Source organism: Tiliqua scincoides, chromosome 16, assembly GCF_035046505.1.
Source record: "Tiliqua scincoides isolate rTilSci1 chromosome 16, rTilSci1.hap2, whole genome shotgun sequence".
Lineage (NCBI taxonomy): Eukaryota > Metazoa > Chordata > Lepidosauria > Squamata > Scincidae > Tiliqua > Tiliqua scincoides.
Genome location: NC_089836.1, coordinates 7,066,130 through 7,086,583, shown reverse-complemented (window position 1 = coordinate 7,086,583; position 20,454 = coordinate 7,066,130). Strand labels below are relative to the sequence as shown.

Sequence of the window (20,454 nt, the reverse complement as noted above, 5' to 3'; positions counted from 1 at the left end):
TGGGAAACCCGAAACAACTGCTGCCCGTCCTTGTGAACATCCAAAGTGCAGGTGTGGCTTGGGGGCGGGTGGGTGTGGAATGTTCAGGGCTCTTCTCTCAACCCTTTACCTCCTTGCCAATTCCCCGGGGGTGGGCAAGGGAGACCCAGCCAGCGGAGCTCTCAACTGCTTGGATTCTCACCCACAAGAGGGGGGGGGTGTCTCGGGACCCCAAAGTTGAATGGCCGACATGTGCAAGAGGCATGTGAGTTTCCATGCAAAGTGACCACTGGAAGCCTGTGTCATTATGAATATTATTATTAAGAATATTTATATGTCACTTTTCATGAGCGTGGTTCACAGAGGGGTGTTCATAGCAAAATCAACAGCTCCCTGTCCCCAAAGGACTCACAGTCTGTATCATGTCAGGAAAAAAATCTCCAGGGATAGCTTCAGTCAGACTTGGCAAGCCTGGGTGTGTGAAACGTCCATGCTCAGGCAGTGTTGTACGGAAGACCAGTGGCTTGTGGGGTTAGGGAGGTCTCTTGCCTTCATGCCCTGTTTATGGGCTCCCCAAAGGCCAATATGGGACAGAGGCTGCTTGGCTGGGCGAACCTTAGCTGCAACCTGGCAGGGCTCTCTGTGCACTCTCGAAGAACCCCTGCCAGGGAGAAAACTGCAAACCGCACAGGTCGCTTGGCCAGTGCCGTTGTCACAGCTGGCTCTTCTCTTTCTCCTGCCAGGCCTGCAACGGTGACCATTACCTGAAGATCTCCAAAGAGACCATGGTGCAACTGCTGAAGCAGAGAGGGTGTTTGACTGAGGAAGATAGTACAGGTAATCAGGACAGGGTGTGGGCCAGGAGGAGGAACCTGTGGGCCCCCCTCTCCGAGTGTTTGTCTTCTTTCTTCTGTTTTAAAAAGGAAAGCATCTAATTTTGTTGACTTGTGGAGATAAAATGCAAAAAAAAAAAAAATGCAGACAGGATTCTACCAATTGCCAGTCACATGTTACCTGCTCCCAGCAAGGCCTCAGACAGTGGTTTTGGAAGGAGGCGCTCTCCGCCTTTGCCTGCCAGATTGCAAAAGGAAGAGCTGAACGGAGTAGTAGTGTGGAGGAGAACGATGCTAGTCTAGCCTACCACTCTCCTCTCCTCTCCTCTCCTCCACGCTCTAGTCCACCACTCTCCTCTTCCCCATGGCCTTTTTGAATCAGGGAGGAGGAGCAGCAGTTCCAGGGCTACCGGATAAGGGGGGGTGGCTTTTGGTGTGTTTGGAGGAGTGGCACTTGACATGCTACCCCTGGTGCCAGGGGGGGACTCAGACCAGTCTTTTCTTTCTTTCCAGAGTTTTGCCCAAAGCACTGGGGCAATTAGCAAACCCTTGGTGCTTCTCTTTAATTTTCCTTGGATGATCCAAACAAATATGTATTTAATAAGCTGCCTGAAGGATACGGACACTTAAGTCCTCCCCTGTTGCAAGGGGCAAAGAAGGCCCGCTGAAAATAGAAGGCCTCGATGCAGCGTGATTTCTGTGCACTTTAATCCCACAGCAAGGCACGTTCCCACTTTGTTAGGCTGCCTGTACTGGGAAGTATCTTTGCCACCCACTCCTGCTGTGTCTCTGAACCCCTGGGCACCCCCCAGTTTGCAGCTCTGGGCTGCAGACCACGGCTCGGAATGAAGACTGACCCCGGAAGGTTTTGAATCTGGGCTGGGGTGGGAGTCGGAGAAAGTGCCCGGCTCTGCTGCAGAAGGGACTTTCTCCTCGTCAGCGTTCCTTTTTTTGAAAGCTGTGGATTCCCCTCCTGCTGCCACAACCGACCGAGCTGGTCGGTCAGGTTTCTCGCAGAAAGGGGCTGGGAAAGAGGAGCTTTGCTTCCTTAATTTCTTGCTCCCTTTTGCCCAGGAAAGCCACAGTCCCCTCCTTGCAGCTCTCTGGCACAACGGTGGAGACAAAGAACCTCATCGCCGGGGTGAACCCGGGAAGCCAGACTTTTGCCAAGTGGTTCGCTCCACAAACTGCCTCTGTGGCTGTCCTTTCAGCCCAACGGCAGTGGTCTGTGGGGGCCGGTGTTACCGAGCATTCATCCCACCGCAGGGCTGTGATGTGTCGAGGCCTGGCAGCACACGGGCAGGGCCAGTCGCCCAGTCCTCAGAAACCTGTTGTTGCCCCAAACACTGGTGAGAACCTGAGCAATTGGCCCTGCCCCTGCGGTGGAGGCCTTTCAAATGTGACTGCAGTGGTGTTTGGTGAACTTGTGGGCATCTGCTCAGTCACCCTGGGTTGAATTCTGGTGCCTCTGAGCAAACACGGCTGTCTGTGTTTACGCCACAGAGCAGCCGCCAACCTGTGCCTTGACTTTGTGGCCAAATCAGGCCACAGGTAATGGAGGGAAGCCGCATGGTGGTGGAAGAAGACCACCACTCCTTCATTCTCCTTTTTGAAACCTGCTCCTTGACACAGCAGCCCCACGGTAGGGCTGGCTTTAGAGAAGGCAGCGGGCCCAAGGCCACCCAGTGCGGATTTGAACCCGTCTCTCGTCTCTCCCAGGCACGCTGGTTCAAGCCAAGTTGTGGCGCTTGCTGGAATCTCTCCCATTCCCGTGTTTTTCCCGCGCCCGCTCTTTCCCTCCGTTCTCTTATTTGAAAACGAACTCACATGTTATTAAAGGACAATTAATCGTTGTATAATTACTCATTTGAATTTTTATCCCCAGGCATTGTGCAGGTTTCCCAGGGCTCAGGAAGGTTTCCCGCCCCTCTTTCCTTTTCTGGGGCCCAAAATACGTGCTCTTGTTTTTGGCCAGAAATCACCAACAAGCCTCAACAGATCAGCCTATGGCTGGAATTCGCAGCTTGGTGGTCTGGAGGCTCCCTGTTTCACCTCCTGTGCCTCTTGCAGGCTGGCAGTGGTGGTGGGGGGGCATGGGGGGGTGGAAACTAGGCTGGAAATTTAGTGGGGGGGGGAGCAGCTAAATCCCTTTCACTCCCCAACCTCGCCCCAGTCCCTTTCTTCAGGTCTCAGGAGCTACCCTTATTCAGGTTTGCAGATATTTTGCAGGAGGGGGGAGTTGTAAGTAATACAGCACCATCAGTGCTTTACATGGAATAAACCAAGTCCCTGCCTTGAGTAGCTTACAGTCTCATCGCTGGGGGAGGGGGTTTGGAAGCACATGGAAAGGGGGGCTGTAAGCAGGGAGTTGATGGCTGCCTTTAATGTTTAGGAATTCTCTGCCGACACACATGTACAGTACGTATATTTGTCCTTGGTTACTTCTTAGAAAGCCGGAGAGAGAGAGGGAACTGGTCTACCTGAGACAGAGCTTTGGAGCTAGAGAATTACCACAAAGCCATGATCTTTCTGTCTCAGGCGCACCCCACCTCCATGAACTTGCAATATGGAGGGAGATTACGCCAAGTTTGACCTTATAGGGTTGATGCGTATGAGGTCATAGTATGCGAAGTGCTGTGGATGCTTTGTTCTAGAAATACTGTGGGGTTGTTTGTTGCAATAATAGTGTCCCTCATGAAAGTGAGCAGTGGGGTGGGGTGTAATGCAGGAGGGGTCGCTCCTGCTTTGACCCAGCAAGCCGCACCTTAGAGAAGGGGGAGTCCTGACGTGGCAGCCGAGCACCCGAGTCCATTGTCCGAGGCTGTTCGCCGTTATCTGGAGGTGGAAGATAACCAGGCATCTTGGGTTGCCGGCACTCCGACTTTTTCTCAGGCTCATAACTTCTCTTATCAGGTGTGATCTCTCGCCAAGGAAAAGGTTCTCAGGGACCTTTGGACTCCCAAGAATACTCCCAGGGTGTGTTTTAAAACTTGGGCAAAGAGTTTTATGGCCCTCCAGTGCTCTTCCAACCTCTTTCCAAGCATGTTCACTAGGACCAAGCACATTCATTCAGCATCCTGAGCACTTCAGCCATATTCTTATTTTATTTACTTAAGTCACGTTACTAGTCCTTATGGCCGTAACTGGGCTAAGAGGCACCTTTTAAGCAATCCCTGTCTTATATTTCCCAGGGGGAGACCATTGCAGGGGGAGGGCAACTGTCCCAGTTCATCCAGGTAGAACGTCATCCCCACCAGTGTTTGCTGGTGCTTTTTCTCTGCCTTTTTCCAAACCTTTCCCTCCCCCCATTTTGAGACAGGGAACCAACTTTGCATTTACATTTACTCTTCTAACTGCTTGGGAACTTTTGTTGAAAAGCAGTACATGAATATTTTTAATCGTAATAAAAGCAACAAAGGTGGGGTGTAAGCATGCATCCACTCTCAGATACCAGGCATAGCAATTCATCCTTCCCTCCTCACGGCCAGCAGAAATAGAGCAGTCTCAAAAACAAAACAGAGCAGTGCAAATTGGCAGGACGTCAGCAGGTTGCAGAATCCAGCTTTTCGGTGCTTGAGAAAAGCTGGATCATTTGGTGAGTGGCCTTGCACCTTTCACCAAATGATGGAAGTAAATCCATGCGCCCAAGTTTGTGCAAGTGTACAATTTATTTGGTTTCTGCCATTGGTGTGGAATGCTCAGTTAAGGCCCCTGTAAATCGCAGACCTTCTTGCTTTTCAAATGTTATCACTCACTCACTTTGCAAGCTTATCTCCATACGCCATGAGGACTAGCCCCTTGCATTTTCAAAATAAATGTTGGGATAGAATCAAGCTCCTGATTCTAAATTAATTCCACATTAGGACAATAAACAGTTCTTTAAAAGCAGAGCGAGGGCTTGCTACGTAAATGGAACATGTGATGGAGCAGACAGAGCCTCTCAAAGGAAAGGGGATTCATATTTTGCGGTGGAGGGGTAGAGAGAAAAACCATGATGTCCACGGAGCATTTGGCCTGGCCTCTCTTGACTGTGGCACTTCAAAGGGTCGCAAACGCCACATCACTTCAAAGTGACTGGGTTTTCAATGGGGAGCTTGTAAAGCTCTTTCTGTCCCAACCCCTCCCCAGTTCTATTCTCAGAGGGAATTCTCTTCAAAGACCTTCAAAGGCCCCTCATCCTCTTTCTCCCTGCGACCCATTTGGAAAGGCCACCGGGGCCAGTCTGCAGAGTGCCAGCAAGCAAACAAGCTCAGCAGGGCGAAAGGAAAGGTCCCCTCAAGGAAAGGTCTCCTTGCCAGCTCCGAGTCAAAGGGGTTTTCTTTTGGAAGGGAAATTGAGTTTGGGAAAAGAGGGAGGATGGGAGAAGGAGCATCTCCCTCAGCACAAGTTGAATGCAGGGAAAGTGGAAGCCCCTTTTATGGAGAAAGATATCTCAGTCCTAACCTGCACCATGACATTTTGATTCTTCTTTGTGGCCTCTGTGCATGCAGGCCAACAGGCTCTTGGGTTTGTTTCCCTGTATTCTTATTGCCATTATTCATAAATATTTTTTGTATTTTGCAGTTTATTTTCCATTGAAAAGCACAGAATGTTCCTCCAAAAGGGAGAAAGAGCTCACAATTGTGAGTCGTTGTGGCGGCTTAAAGGCTAACAAATTTATTTCTGCACAAGTATTTCCATGAGTGCACAATAGCATCTGCCTTGGTTAGCATTTAAAGTGCCGTGAGGTTCCTGGTTGTTTTCCCTGCCACAGACTCACAGCTTCCACCCCTCTAGAAACAGCTTTGACTGCATACAGTCACAGTGGCAAAATTAAATCCTCTCCAATACATTCATCGCACTCTCAAAACAGACAGTTGTGATCTGCAATACAAAGAACACTAAAAAAAAAAATAATCCTATCTTGGAATGTGTTATTCCAGTACAGGATAAATAAATCCCACTTTTGGACAGTGTTCCCCTTTGGATCAAATGTCTTTGGAATGGTTCTAATGTGCGAGCTTCGTCGTCAGAGCAGCGGGGGTTCACTATTTGAGTGTTGCACATTTCAAAGGTGCGAGAGCAGTTCGTACGTGTCAAGTCTCTGTAAACTAGGAATTCCCAGAATTTGTGCCAGGAGAGAGATAAACAGACTGGGCAGAAGCTCCTGAGATACCTGTTCTCAATCGAGGCTGCCTGTTCCATCTCCGGATGAGCCTTACCAAGAGGCTTCCCACCTTCCGAGTGGGGCACTTGAGCAGAGAGGCAGCTTATTAAGAGGCAACTGAGGACAGGTCAACTTTGCCACATCTCTGTGTCAGGAGTGGCTGCAGGACAGGACCCCCGGCCCCAGGAGAGAGTGACTGAAGTGAGGCAAGGCTAGAAGGACCAGTGAATCGTGCAGGGGTGCAAGAAGCTAGCAGGTAGACCAACTGGTGACAAAATGGCAACAGGCCAGTCCCTGCCCATCAGGAAAAATTAATACTCTCTCCTCCCCCAGGTGGATTGTCAGAAGATCCTGCTGAGGCCAAAACCCTCTGCCTTGGCTCCCCGCAGCCCATTTACAGTCCAAACTGCCAGTGGCTGCAGGAGTCGGACCTGGACGTTGAGTCAGCGACGCTGCCCGGTGGCACCCCCGTGAAGGTGGAGGCCGTCCCTCTCGGGGTTCTGTCCAAGAAAGGCTTGACCTGCTTCTACTGCTGCAGCCAGTGCGGGAAGGTGTACTGGGAAGGCTCCCACTTCCGGCGCGTGGCCTCCCAGCTGAAGGAGACGCTGGACCTCTCAGAAGACGGCCAGAGCTTCTACGAGCAGGTCTGAACCAGCGCAGGTCGCTGCAGAAAAGGACACACCCCCTGCAGGGTTTTCTGCACATCGGAAACAGCGATTGTGAAACGCACTTGGTATCCATGCTGAACAGGTCCAGGGGCAGTGCTGGGGACATTCTCTTTGGGGGCACGTGTCCTGCTGTCTGGCGCTATGTATGTAACGGTTTGCTGATTTTTAAAATGACTCTGTCCCGAGACTTTTAATCTGCCTCTTGGCATCTTGTCCCTTTCTGCTGTCTGCACCCTGAGCCACCAGGAAGGACGGCTGGACTTCTGGCTCTGAGACGCTCCCTTTCTGAAATAAGAGGCACTGGAGCTTAGAGAGACAGCCTCAATTCATTTCTTTTCCTCTCTCAGAAAAACACAAAATTACAGTTGTGTAGTTTGTTTTATAGTATTGCTTTTATTTTGAGTTACATAAGGGGGGGTGACAGTTTTTCCAATGCTTGGGGCCTCGAAAGGTCTTAGTCAGGCCCTGCATACAACCTGCATGCAGGCCGCAAAATTCTGACCCGTCAAGTCCTGCACTTTGCTGTGGTCTCCTGGCAAAGATTGCGGTGGTTCAGGGCCAGCGGTGGCATTTCTTTGCAGGCCTCAGGCCCCGAAATCCAAGTTTCCACCCCTCTGGCCCGAAGGAGCCCAAACATGCTACGTGACTGGGTTTGCCTTGCTCCTCCGGCTCACGCAGACTCACACTCTTCAGAAGAGCCCCCCTGTTTCTCTGGAGATTTGCAGTGACGGCGAGAAATGTTTTCCTCATGTCACAGCCAGCAAATTCTCGGCTCTCCCACTAAGCCTTCTCACTGCAGAGCCCTTTGGCTTGGGCGCCCGTCCTTCCCCCGTTTGGCAGGGGATTTGGTAATACGACCTTTCAGCAACAACAGAAAAAGGCTCTTTCCACCATCCTCTCCCTGCTCAAAGCCCCTGGCGTCCTTCTCCGTTCCATTCGAGAAAGGAGAACCTGCAGCTGATAGAAGGGTCTGCTCTCCTGAGCTCTTTGCCACCACCAGCAGTGAGGACTTCTGAGGGTAGGGCTCCAGGCAACCCAAACCAGAAAAGGGGAGATGGAGGCTCCTCCCCCTAACACTGGAACCCCCTGCCTTCTGCCCACAACTGCACTGTGATTCCCACAGTGATGTCAGGGCATAGATCTAGATGCTTTCCATTTCTTGTGGATTAAGGGGGGGGGGGCCTGGAAAAATGCAGCTAAAGGCAGCAACCCTAGAGGCACTTATAGGCCAGTAAGTCCCACTGTGCTCAATGCCCCTGACTTCCAACCAGGAAGGTGACATTAGGGCAGCAGATTGAAAACCAAGGCGAGGCCCCTGCATATTGAACATTGTGAGGCTCTGAGATGGCAGGTGACTTCTTCGCATGAGCCAAGGCCCCTCTGTAGCAAGCAGTAGGCTGTCCTGGGAAAAAAGACTAGTGGGGAGAGGAAGCTCTGGGCTGCTGGCAATGGCATTGTGGAAGAGCTGGCCGGCTCTCTTGGCAATGGGGACACAGTAATTCCGGAAGGAAGTTCCGCTCACCTCTCTCATCCGCTTCCCGCAAGGCAGCGAGCCAACACTGTGGGAAACTGGTTCCTAGCCTTGTCTCCAGCAGGGGCCAGGACAACAGCCCCCGAGGAGGTGTACCCCCTCCCTGGCATTTTGTCCCATTCAAACTTGGATTAAAAGGGCAAAGGCATCCGTTGGAGGAAAAGACAATCCATGCTGAGAAGGACCTGGAGGCCACCTAGTCTAGCCCCACAAGGCCTGTCCACTCCAGGCCTCAGTGCCCTTGTGCGTAGAGAGCTGGGGCAGTGCAGGCAGTTAAGGAAGGGAAGTGGGAAGGGGCAGTTGGTCACAGAGGGCTAATCCAGACACGCACCTCTCTGTGTGTTGTCCGCCTTCTCCGACTTCACATCGAGATTGTAGGCAACTTGGGGCAGGGATTCTGCTGCCTTTCAAGGCTTTGAAAGGGGACTAGGCAGATTCGTGGAGGAGGAAGTCTACTGAGTGGTAGTAGCTGTGACAGAGATAGAACCTCCACTGCCGGAGACAGTCTACTTCTGAATACCAGCTGCTGTGTCGGTAAACTGCATAGGATGTGCTTGTGCACATCCCAGAAATGTTGGTTGGCTGCTGTGCGAAGTGAGAGAGCGGTCATGAGTCTGATCCAGGCTTAGGGCTTAGGTTTTTGTGATGTCATTTGGTGGTTCTGCTCTGTATAATGCAATATGTACCAAGGCAGGATATGAGCAAAGGAAATTTGAAGGAAGTGTACATGTTCTGGGAAGAAGTTCCGGGTGTCAGAGGCAAGAAGGGGGACCCCAAGGACTCGTGCCTATTTTATGGGGAGGAAACTCTGAGGCCACTTGCAAGCCTTAACCAGGACTAGGAACTTGGCTGCCCCAGATGTGAGTCTTAACACCTTGCCCACTGTACCACACCAGTGTGAGCCCTCCTCAGGCGCTGTCCACATTATAGACTTCAGCCCAGAAGCAGCTTGTTCACCCATAATCTTTCCAGCCGTGAAAAATCAAAGGACCTGGCATGTCACACAAACCAGCTTGGGGCTCTTTCCAAGGAAGCCATAATTCACCAGGGCCGGAGGAGCAGCCGGTAAACATCAACGGCTCAATTCAGTCTGGCCATGAAGAGAAACATTATTGGAGGGGAATATTCGGAGCAGAAGAAGCAACACACGGCTTTTTTCAGAAGCAATTGTTGCCATCACTGCCCATGTTTAACGTTTATTTTTTTCCATCATAGCACCTGACGTTCTGGGGTAGCTTAGTTCTAAAATCAAGAGGTTACCCAAACCTATCATGGCATATCACCTGCGATGGACTTTTCCTCCATAAATCTGTCCAATCTTTTTCAAGGTATTTAGGCCAGATGCCATCACCACATCTTGTGGCAAAGAGTTTCACAGATGGACTATGCGCTGGGTAAAGAGATGTTTTCTTTTGTCTTTCCTAACTCTCCCGACACTCAGTTTTAGTGGCTGTCCCCTGGTTCTGGAGTGGTGTGAGACATCTTGTGGCAAGGAGTTCCGCAGACTGACTATGCGTTCTACGCCCCCCACCCATGCTGCTGATTTAACGTGCTGTGCACCAGCCACAGGCGAAGGCGCTGGCTCGCCTTCTGCAGTTTCCTCAGCTGCTTGCTGGCTCTCCTGCCTGCGTGCCAGCTCTGCAGAGGGGGCTCCTCCGGGCCTGCCCCTTCCCTGGCCCGCCCCGCTCCTCCTCGCAGCTCTCTCAACGCTGGGAAGAAACGACCGAGACTTTCCCACGCTCCCAGACACATGTTAATGAAGCCTCCACCAGCCACGCCCCCTGGAGGACCAGGCCACGCCCCCCAGTGCAGTTAAGGAGGCATCAGGAGATCTTGAATGAATGGCTGAATGAATGAATGAATGGGGGTGAATGGGCAAAGTATGGGGTGCGCTTGGAGGGCTGGGAAGAGCTGCAGTTCTGGAGTTGGGTGGTTTTCCTTATAATAATAGGCCAAAATGTTATATTTTGTGCAGCATCCACCATGTACACACACATAGATCTGCCATTTCTCCCACAAAAAATGCCACATTCCATAGGTGGAATATACAGATGGAGTGACGGGGTTTGTGCTTGTTCTTTATTTGTTGGTTTAAAACCGCATAAAAACACAAAACACTGCCTTTTTGGTGTCACAAAAAAAATCCAAATACAACTACAAAACACCACGTTTTGGTGTTTAAGGTATTTTCCAGACCTCAAAATAGATGTCTTTTCCAGTTAGAAAGGATACTGTTTTGGGCTGCAACTGCCATCACAATATCGCCTCTATCACCTACTTAATATGTTTTCAAGCGATGGTAATTGATAGTTATCATTTATTTAAATGCGCCCTTGGAATAAAAACACATCATACCACAACTTGCTGTTTTAGGGCCCAATCCTATCCAATTTTCCGGTGCAGCCACGACAATGGGGCATGCACAGCTTCCTGTGGTGGGGAGGCAGTCATGGAGGCCTCCACAAGGCAAGGGAATGTTTGTTCCATTATCTCAGGGCTGCATGGAAATTGGATAGGACTGGGCCCTTAATCAAGAAATTTTGGACCAACTCAAAGGTCACCAACAACAGCACAAACCGAGGCCTACTCAGAAGTTTGTCCCCCATTGAGTTTCATGGGGACTCACTTCTAAGGAAAGAGGTCTAGGATTGCAGCCCCCAATCCATAGCCAAGGCTTGGCGTGTCACAGACCCCTTCTTCCAAGCCCAAGCTGGCTCGCGATAAAATAAAATGGAAAACATTTTCCATTTTAAAAAAGAAATAAGAGAGAAATCATTAAATTAGCAGCAGCACCAGAAAGCCCAGATCCACAACTGAAAACCCAGGCTACATATAGCTCCCCCTCTGCATCCATTGCCCCCCTCCAGACAAAAAAGTAATGATTTTGTGAGCCATTTTGGGGATCAAATGAGGGAAAGGCAGTCTAGGGAAGGAAAGAAATAACTTCATAGTGCAATCTTCTGCATGTCTACTCAGAAGTAAGTCTGACTTAATTTAATAGGGCTCATTCCCATATGTGTGTGCAGCCTTCAAGGCAAAGAAATTCTAAAACAATTGGCTCTACTTATTGTTAGTTTCAATAATGTATTCAGTGTCAAACATTAAAGGCATTGATTTCAGAATTTTCTTAACCCCTGACGCACACCTGAGCATCAGAATACATTTATTTTATACATCATCACCTAAACCTGGCACTTTCACACAGTAACATGACTGCAGTCTTAAACAATGTTTATTAATATTAATTATTAATTAATAATTAATATTAATATTGGAATTAATGTTCCAAAATGCATGCGTACTAAATTATCCAAATGCTTGTGCTGAGTCAGTTCCTCACGCATGCAGCTTTTCTGCCAAAGAGTTCAGGGTAGTGTATGTGAGTCCCCTCCCCAGACATCTGCCCTCACAACAGCTTCTTGAGGTTATACTGAAACTAGAGGTAACCTGGAAGTGGTTGACTCAGGCCTCAATCCTAACCAACTTTCCAGCACCGATGGATCCTGTGGTAGTGGTGGGGCTGTCACAGAGGCCTCCTCAGGAAACATTTGTTTGTCCATCAGGTGCAGGAAAGTTGGATAGGGGGGGGGGACCCCAAAATCACCCAGCTGGAGAATTGGTTCTGTTCCTTTGAACAACTATTTTGAATCTGCTGTCACCCCAAAGCCATTATTTTGAACCAACTCCAGATGTTGGATCTACAAAAGGTAGGTCCTGGAAGCCTAACATTGGTCATCTCTGAACACTCTGAACTGTTAATTTTTCTCAGAGTGGCTTACACCTGGTTTGTTCCCTCCTGTAGTTACCTGCAGGGTAATTTCTTTGCTTTGGCTCAACCCATTTAAAAAAGGAGGGGGTTGTCACCAAGCTTGGGGTACCTGAGAGGAGCCTGTGATATTACAGAGTGGAGAGGAAGGGAGAGAGAGGAATTTTTCACACGGGAGAGTTCTAGAGCAGCAGATCTGATGGGCGTGTGGGGGCGTGCGTGTCGCACAGTGAAATGCATTGGCTGAAGATACAGAACAGATTACCCAAAAAAAGACACGCTTTCTTCATACCACGCGGCACATGCCTCCAGAACTCCCCGCCACAAATTGCAACAGGCACGGAGTGGAGATAGCTTTCGAAAGGGGTTGTCTTCCTGCAGGACATGACTAAGCAGCAGCTCTGAACCAGGGTAGCTGTGTGCAGAACCTCCATGTTCAGAGGCAGTATATCCCTGAAACCAGGGAGAGGAAGGGAATACGTGCATGCGGGAGACGTGGAGATGCCTGGGTTGGCCTCTATTGTCACTGGATGCTGAACTTTGGCCTAATCCAGCCCTCCTTAAGTTCTAATTAGTTCAGGGAGTTAGGGATTGAACTTCTAAGTAGCTGTTACAGGGGAGAACGGTTGCCTGCCCCCTCATACTTGTGGGATTCCTTGAGGCACCTGGGTGGCCATTGTGGGGGACAAAACACTGGACTCGATGGCGGTGTAATCTGGGTCAACAGGGATGTCTTACCTTCTCTTTCAGCTGCACATCTATCATGAGAGTAGCGTCCCTTTTTGACAGGTCTTAAGGCAGGTCAGTGTAGAGGTCCACAGGGTTCTAGAGCACAGGAGGCAAATGGATTGATAGTGCTGGGGACCCCGTAGAGATCTGCTACCTGTGGTAGCAGCCTCAGCCAACCTCATGAATGAGCCAGACCTGCATAAAATCCAAATAAATCCCTGCATTCTAGGCAAATACCTGAGGTGGGAGAGTGGTTCTATTGATTGTGTCCAGGCTTGAAGTGTGAGGACTCATGTTTTTTGAGCATGTTCTTGGTTTCTTGCTATCCACCTAGTTCCCAAACGTTTTAGCACTGGGACCCACTTTTTAAAATGACACTTGACCAGAACTCACCTAGTTGCACAAGACTAAAAAAAGTTTCATTTTACCAGCTATTCAAACTTCTTTTTTTATCGTTTTAACTTTGGGGAGGGGACGACCTTCTGAAGTATTTGTTGAGCTCCACATTCATCAGATCAGGACCAGGACACGTATGGTGGCCTTCACCTGGCCTTTGAAAAGTGCTGAGGCAGTCACCTACTGAGGAGTAAATGTGCATGTGTGGATCAGTTTCACTGTCCATAGGGCTCAATACATTTTCCTTGTCAGTTTCACGACCCACCAGAAATTGGGTCCTGACCCGCTGTTTGGGAACCACCGATGCAGATTTTTCAAAATTTAGCAGTGGGCAACAGTTTCATCAGACCTATTGGATTAGGCCCCCACCTTTTTTCAACACAGCATACATTGGGGGGGGCAGGGGCCCTCTCATCCATCACTTGACACAGAAGCTCTGGAAGTGTCTCGTGGTCTGGGGTCTGCCCAGTCTCTGCTGGTGTCTCACTTCCCAAACTCATTTTCTCCTTTTGGTCGAGGCATCTGAGCAAATGGGCTCTGGGAGAAAATATTGGAGGGTGAGCTCCCCCGAGCAGCCACGTGGGCCAACAGAAGGCCATGAAAACATTAAGCTTCAAAGGGCAGGATCAGGGACTTGAGACAAGGCCATTTGCTCTTGAAACCGTGAGAGGGGAAGCCTTGGAAAACAATCCCGGGCCTAGCAAAGATGTGAAACACGAACGCAGGCCGTTCTCGTGTGTGTGCAGCTATACCAAGCCAGATGTTGCCCCTTCTACACCTGTGCCTTTGATTTCGAAACAGTGCCTTTGATTTCAGTTGCCTCAGTGCATTTTGCTTTCACCCCAGAAGTCCATCCCGTCAAGGTCCTCCTGCAGTGTTCGCTCTTCCTCCCTTCCTTCCTCTTCCTCTGCAAATCCGATAGGGATTCCTGTTCCCCCTTCATGCAAAAGCAGGGTAATTTTTCTCAGAATTAATCATCAGACTGAAAGCAGGCCTTTCTTTTGTGGGGTGCATCTTGCATCTCTGGCCAACTGGAGTCAGTGGATGACCCCCATGTTTTATTATAGGGCGAAAAAAAAGCCTCTGGGTCCACTTTTTCTGCGGCATGGCCTCATTTTGGAAATTGATGATGTTTCCCCGCCACTTCATTGCTTTTTTCATACACTAAAAAACCCCAAATACCTTGGCCTTCTCACCAAACATGTACCAATGGGCAAATTTCAGACTGCACAGAATTTTTCATCAGCTGATTCTGCCTCTTGGAAACACACCTCCCTTAAAAGGCGGGTGACAGTGTAGAATATATCACATCTCCGAGCCTGCCTCCCTCCCTCCCTTGATACACTGTTCCCCCCCCCACCGCCCCACTGTTGCCATCTTTGTTTTCTTTCTTCCTCTTTCTCTTCCTGAGAATTATTCTGAGTCAGCATTCCTTGTTGCTCCCTTTGCAACAGATTGGCTTCCCGATAAAGGCCCTGGTGCCTACATTGGTTTGAGTCATGCCATAATACGGGAAAAGGCACGTCTCCCATGGCGGGGGGGGGGAGGTGTGTGTGCTTGTGTGTTTTGTGCCTCTGCCATGTCACAGGCCACAGGCTATGCCCAGCTGGCACAAAGCCTATTTTTCTTCCAAGTGGGGCTGGAGGGGGCACACAGGAAGCTTCAGGGGGCACAACGCAATTCACAGGCAATAAACATTCTGGAACAGTAGGCTGGACCTTCCAGGGAAGAGTGGCTCCTGGTTCTTCAGCACGTCCTGCTTGGACTAAGCTAAGCACAGAATCCTAGAATGTTATAATTGGAAGGCACCCTGGAGGTCATCTAGCCCAACCTCCTGCTCACTGCAGGCAAGTGATAGCAAAGGGGTACAGCCATTTCACTTAAAAGGGGGGGTGACTTTAGTCACTGACAGATAAAAAAAATCCACATGCTTCCAGGAAGCCCACACACACGGCATGAAAGCAGCAGTCCTCGTCTGGTGTTTGCTCCCTAACCAGTGGGATTCAGTAGCACACTGCCCTTGAACATGGAAATTCAACTTCTCTACCTTTGCTAATGACCAATAATAGACACCCCCTTCCACTGATTGGTTTAACCCCCCTTTTTAAACACGCAACCAGTGAGTTCCACATTTTATTGCTTGACTTGGGAAATGGTCTCCTGAACCGCATCCCATTTTGGGGTTGTCACTCTTCTTTCCGAACGCTCACAATGGATCTCTGAAACAGTGGCTGGAGAGGCCGAAATTCAATAGGGGAAGCTTCTCCCTGTGGGGATATGTGCCAAGGGGCTCGGGTCCCCACCTGTTTGAATATGTGGCTCTTATGTAGCAGTTTTAAAACACCAGAGGCCTACTCTGGTTTTTCAGTTTGTTTTTTTAAAAAAGGAACCCTCTTAACTGTTTTGGAGAAATTATCTTGTTATAATATTCTTTTGGGTTTTTGTTTGTTAGTGCAGAGAATGTGACTTTAGGCAGGTTGGTACCCTCTGATAACTCATCCCAAATCATTCCTCAGTTTCCCTGTTTTCCTCCCCTTCCTCTGTTATCTCCCTTTTGTCCATGCCTGGACTGTAAGTTCCTTGGGGCAGGCAGCTCTTGTAAGGAAACAATCCCACACGTTCCCCTGTTCGCAGTAGGCAGTGCAAAATATTATCCTCAACACAAGGTTTTCTTGCCTTGGCTGGATGGGGGGGGGGAGGGAAGCCCCCCCCCCCCACCTGGCTAAGGGCACAATCCTGTGCTTGTCTGCTTGAGCAGACCTGCCTAGAAGAAAGTCCCATTATACTCATTGGGGCTTCTTCCCAGGAACATGCAGATAGGATTGTAGCCTTCAGCTGCAATCCTGTGCACACTGTCCTGGGAGCAAGCCCCATGGCCTTGAATGAGACTTACTTCTGAGTAGGATGAGGGTTTTGAGCTGCCACTCTCAGCTGGGAGGAAGCCCCCTGGGCTAGTCAGGGGCTTCCTTCTGAGCAGACCTGCCTGGGATTCGGGCTTTCCGGGAGCAGGCGCCCTGGACTGCAGCGGGCCGTCCTTCTGGGCTGGGGTCTGGGAGGCGAGGGGGTGGGTGCTTCCGTGGGGGGCTGCGGCGAAAGTGGGCGGGATCGGGAGCTGCTGGGGGGGCGCAGCGGGCGCCCTGCACCTGCGCGCTGGAGAGCGGGCGGCTGCGGCGAGAGCGCAGGGCCTGGCGGGGCGGAGCGGGCGGGGCGTGGGCGGCGCGTCGCGGCGGGGCGGGCGCCTTAAGAGCGGAGCGCGGCGGGCGGGCGGGCTGCAGCGGCCGGCGGGCGCGGCGGCGGCATGAGCCAGGCGGAGCCGCCGGCGCGCGCGGCGCCCGCGGGCAGCCAGCGCGTGTTCCAGGAGGCGGTGCGCAGGGGGAACGCGCAGGAGCTGCAGGCGCTGCTGCAGAGCACGGTGGGCGGCGAGGTGAACGTGAACTGCTTCGGGCCCGAGGGCCAGACGGCGCTGCACCAGTCGGTCATCGCCGGCAACCTGGAGCTGGTCAAGCTGCTGGTCAAGTTCGGCGCCGACGTGCGCCTCGCCAACCGCGACGGCTGGAGCGCGCTGCACATCGCCGCCTTCGGGGGCCACCAGGACATCGTGCTCTACCTGATCACCAAGGCCAAGTACTCCGGCGCCCGGTGACCGAGGGAGCGTCTGCATCCGCGCACGCGTGTCTGCCTCGCCCCGGCGCGAGGGCTGCCTTCGACGCGCAGGGGGGCACCGAGAAGGTCTGCACGCGTGTCTGCTGCTCCCTGCCCTGGGCGCGAGGGCCGCCTCCCCACTGACTCGTCCGCACGCACCCTGGACACGCACGGAGGGAGAGAACGCCTGCGCCCGCGTCATGTCTGCACCCGCACACGCGTGTCTGCTGCTGCTGCTGCCTCGCCCTCCCCGCTGTGGATTCGAGGGCTGCGCAAGGGGAGCGGGGCGCCCCCCCCAGCCAGGGTGCGGACGCTGCGGCCCTGGGGGGCTCTGCCGGCGGTGGGGGAGAGGCGCCTTCCTTCCCCTGAGACTGCCAGCCCCCCTCCAGCCGCTGCCTGAACCTGCTCCAGAAGGGGGGCGCTGCCTGCGGGGGACGACGAGTCGAAGCTGCTTTGGGATCTCTGGTTTCCAAGGATGGAGATGCTGACACACACGCACGCGCACGCACGCACACACACATATGTATTGCAGAGAAGAGATGTGGGGCTTGTACAAAGGATTTATTGGGGGGTGGATTTACCTGAGGGGGGAGGGAACCGCTCTCTGCCTTGCGCCAGGTCTTGTGTGGGCTCTACTGTATGACATGATGCTTCCCCCTTTTGTGTGGCCTTCCATCTACCTCGGTCTTGCCACAGTATTTGTTGCTCTCCTTTCCCTCCTTGGCGGCTTAGGAACCAGGCAGGTGCTTCAAGGCATGTCCCCAAAGTCTTCCCTGCCCTCTCTCCGCATGCTGGTCTCCTTAAGAACATCAGAAGAGCCCCTCTGGATCAGGCCAAAGGGGGCCCACCTAGTCCGGCCTCCTGTATCTCACAGTGGCCCACCAGGTGCCTCCGGGCACACACAAGACCACAGGAGACCTGCATCCTGGCGCCCTCCCTTGCACCTGGCACCCTCTTCTGAAACCAGGAGCTTGCACATACCCATCACCGCTTGAAACCCGTGATGGACTTTTCCTCCCGAAATTTGTCTAATCCCCTTTGAAAGGCATCTCTTTCTTCTTGCCCACCCTCCAGAGAGATCTGGGTGGATATAGGAAGCTGCTGCTGCCACCTCTGGGGTCGGGCCCCAGTCACTCCAGTTCAGTGTTGGCCAACACTGAACTGGCAGTGGCTCCCCAGGTTTCTGATAGGAGGATTACTGAACCTGGGGCCTCTGGAATCAAAAGGAGTGTCTGTGCCACTGAGCTGCTTGTGGAAATGGACGACAGGCTGGCTGTTCTCAGAAAGAACAGTTGAGATCCTGGCTTTTAGCCTGTGTAGAAAGCTTTTGCCTTGTACTGCCTTTCAAAAAACATCCATTTTCCCCTACTGGGGAGTCTGGACCCACAGGTGCCATCCTTCCTCCCCCACTTGAATGCAGATCACTTCTGGGTCCCCCTTGAATTAGCTGAGCAAGCTCAAGATGGCAAGAGAAACCATTTATAATGTCGAAATAGGGCATCCAGTCCCGGCTGTCTTGGGAATGGCTGGGTGACTAGTCTGAAAGCACAGGAGCCCCCCCTACTGCCCAGAAGGAGAACTTCCACGAGAAAACTACTGAGAAGATCATACATAATATCCAGATTTTTTTTTTAAAAGCCTCATATTTCAATGCAACTTCCAGGCCACTCTGAAGGGGATGGGACGGGATAGGAAATATATTTTTAAGAAGGGCTGCATATGGGTTTGTGGGTCTCACAGGCAGACACAGACATCCACTTCCCTGCAGTTTTGGAGTCTCCATCTCTTTATATGCACTAAAGAAAAAGATTTTATATATATGCCACTGCCATAGCTCTTGACTTTCCCTTGCTTCTGTTTCTCCCTCCCCCAATAGCCATTAACTTTTTAAAAAAGTTTGTTGTCCTCTGTTTGGGGCCATGTGCTTAACTATTTATCTTGTGTGTGTGCGAGCATGGATTTGTGAAACTGACATTTGTTGTTCAGAGAAAGGCGAGTGGTTTGGGAACTAGTGGGAGGGAACTGAATTATGCATTGTTTTTAGAAAAGTGTGAATTCTGCACCCTGTTGTCCCATTGCACTGAGTTTTGTGTTCCTGGCTGTCTGTTGGCTTCACGTGCAAAAATACCTGCAAAAACCCCCCACACACACCCTCTGTCGAACCTGAGAGATTGCGCCAATCTTTCTCCAACTGGCTTGTCTGAAGACTGCAACTTTATAAGGAACTCGGTGTGTGTGTCTGTGTGTGTGTGTTCCTTTTGCAAAATGTTTTTGGTGGACTTGTGAGAATAAGTTAAGCACTTCTGGAGAGTGCTTTTGTGTTTGGATTCTCAGCTGGTGGGGAGAGAAGAATCTTTTTTTTTTTCTGGTATCTTACGATAGTTGCACATAATTTTTTGTCTTAAATGGATTTGCCACAATAAAAATGTCATAACATTTATGGCATGATATTAAAAATGTCTTTTTTTTTTTCCAGAAAACCAAGATCAGGGATAGGTTCACTTTTGGGGGGAAAAAAAGATCTTGGTTGGAGGTTCAGTTCCTCTAAAGGAAACTCTTGGGAGTTTTTTTTTTTGTAAAGATGTTCACACATATTTATATTTTTATAAATAAAAAATATGCCTTAGACTGTGAAACCTTTTTGTGGTGAAATGAAACATGGAGTGAGGATTGGGGTGTGTTGGGGGTTTTTTGGTTTTCCTTCTTAAAGAAAAAAGATTGGGGGAGGCTTTTTTCCTGGCTGCTTGGAGGCTTCCCTCCCCCCCAAATTAAGATTGGGTGGGCAATTTGAAAAAAGTTTTTGTGTGTGTGTGTGTGCAGGGGGGGTATTACTCTGAAGCCTGATTTGGAGTCGTGGGGTTTTTTTTGCCTTAATTATTGTCCCCAAAAGCTGCTGCTTAATATACAGTACGATTCTAAGCAGATTACTCGGAAGTAAGCTCCATGGAGTTCAATGGGGCTTGGAGTGAAGTGTGATGAAGACTGCAATCGGAGTGCGTGGGGTTAATAAATCCTTTTCTATGCAACCCCAAGAAACCTCCATACTGGGTATTATCTCTCCCTCCCCCAAATCTTGGAAAATATAAGGGATCTTGAGATCTCCTGTCTTCTTGTTTGGCTTGTATGCTGCTGTGACCCTTGTGGTGCCATTGGGGAGGGTCTCTCTCTGTGCATGGTGGGGGTCTGTGTTTGGCACTCCCTCAATCTCTGAATATTTTTCTAAGAAGAATATATTGATGTCCGTGTCAATGAGCAGACATTAGAAGCCGATAAGCGGATTGCTCCCGGAGAGGAGTTGTTCTGTAGTTCATTTTTAATTTTTTTTCTTTCTAGCTGGCAAATACCTTTTTTAATTATGTTAATTAATTTTGTTAAGAATTGTAGGCTTATATTGAAGCTGTATGTGGGTCACTGTATGATCACTTTTTAACTGGATAAAAAAGTCTGTACAGGATGATGTACTCCTGAGTATATGATAGCAATGCGTAGCCCCAGGGTGAGAAAATTTATAAATAAATTCTTGTTTTTTCACTGATCTTTTTATAAAAAAAAAAATCACTTGTGTCTCTTCTTTCTTCCCCCCCCCCCCACTTAAGACTGCAGCCTTTTGCTCTGCCTGCTGCACCAGCCTACTTGTGAGCAAGTGTGCATTGGCTCTTATGCTGCTTTCAATGAAAGTTGAACTTCCAACTTTTAAAAATCATGATGGTGTGAGGCAGGCATGCCTGAACTGCTGCATTCAAGTCCCAGCAGGTTTAATAGGG

At 50.4% G+C, this 20,454-nt stretch overlaps 2 protein-coding genes across 3 annotated transcripts in view; both read left to right on the top strand.

The window, feature by feature from the left end:
- The window catches only part of EXD3 (exonuclease 3'-5' domain containing 3), a 93,523-nt gene extending 86,556 nt beyond the window's left edge, over nucleotides 1-6,967 (top strand). For both annotated transcript variants that reach the window (XM_066610702.1, XM_066610700.1), the window contains exons 21-22: nucleotides 723-816; nucleotides 6,292-6,967. In XM_066610702.1, the coding sequence (XP_066466799.1) occupies nucleotides 723-816; nucleotides 6,292-6,608 (411 nt within the window). In that variant the 3' untranslated portion in view covers nucleotides 6,609-6,967. The remainder of the gene's footprint in view (nucleotides 1-722; nucleotides 817-6,291) is intronic.
- A 9,369-nt stretch (nucleotides 6,968-16,336) lies between these two features.
- Nucleotides 16,337-20,221, top strand: NRARP (NOTCH regulated ankyrin repeat protein). Its single transcript, XM_066610680.1, has one exon. It carries the CDS (start codon nucleotides 16,347-16,349, stop codon nucleotides 16,689-16,691), a length of 345 nt encoding a protein of 114 aa, XP_066466777.1. The 5' UTR covers nucleotides 16,337-16,346; the 3' UTR covers nucleotides 16,692-20,221.
- The last annotated feature ends 233 nt before the right edge of the window (nucleotides 20,222-20,454 follow it).

Coding starts and splice junctions, on each gene's coding strand:
- NRARP (XM_066610680.1), top strand. CDS start 16,347: ATGAGCCAGGCGGAGCCGCCGGCGCGCGCGGCGCCCGCGGGCAGCCAG.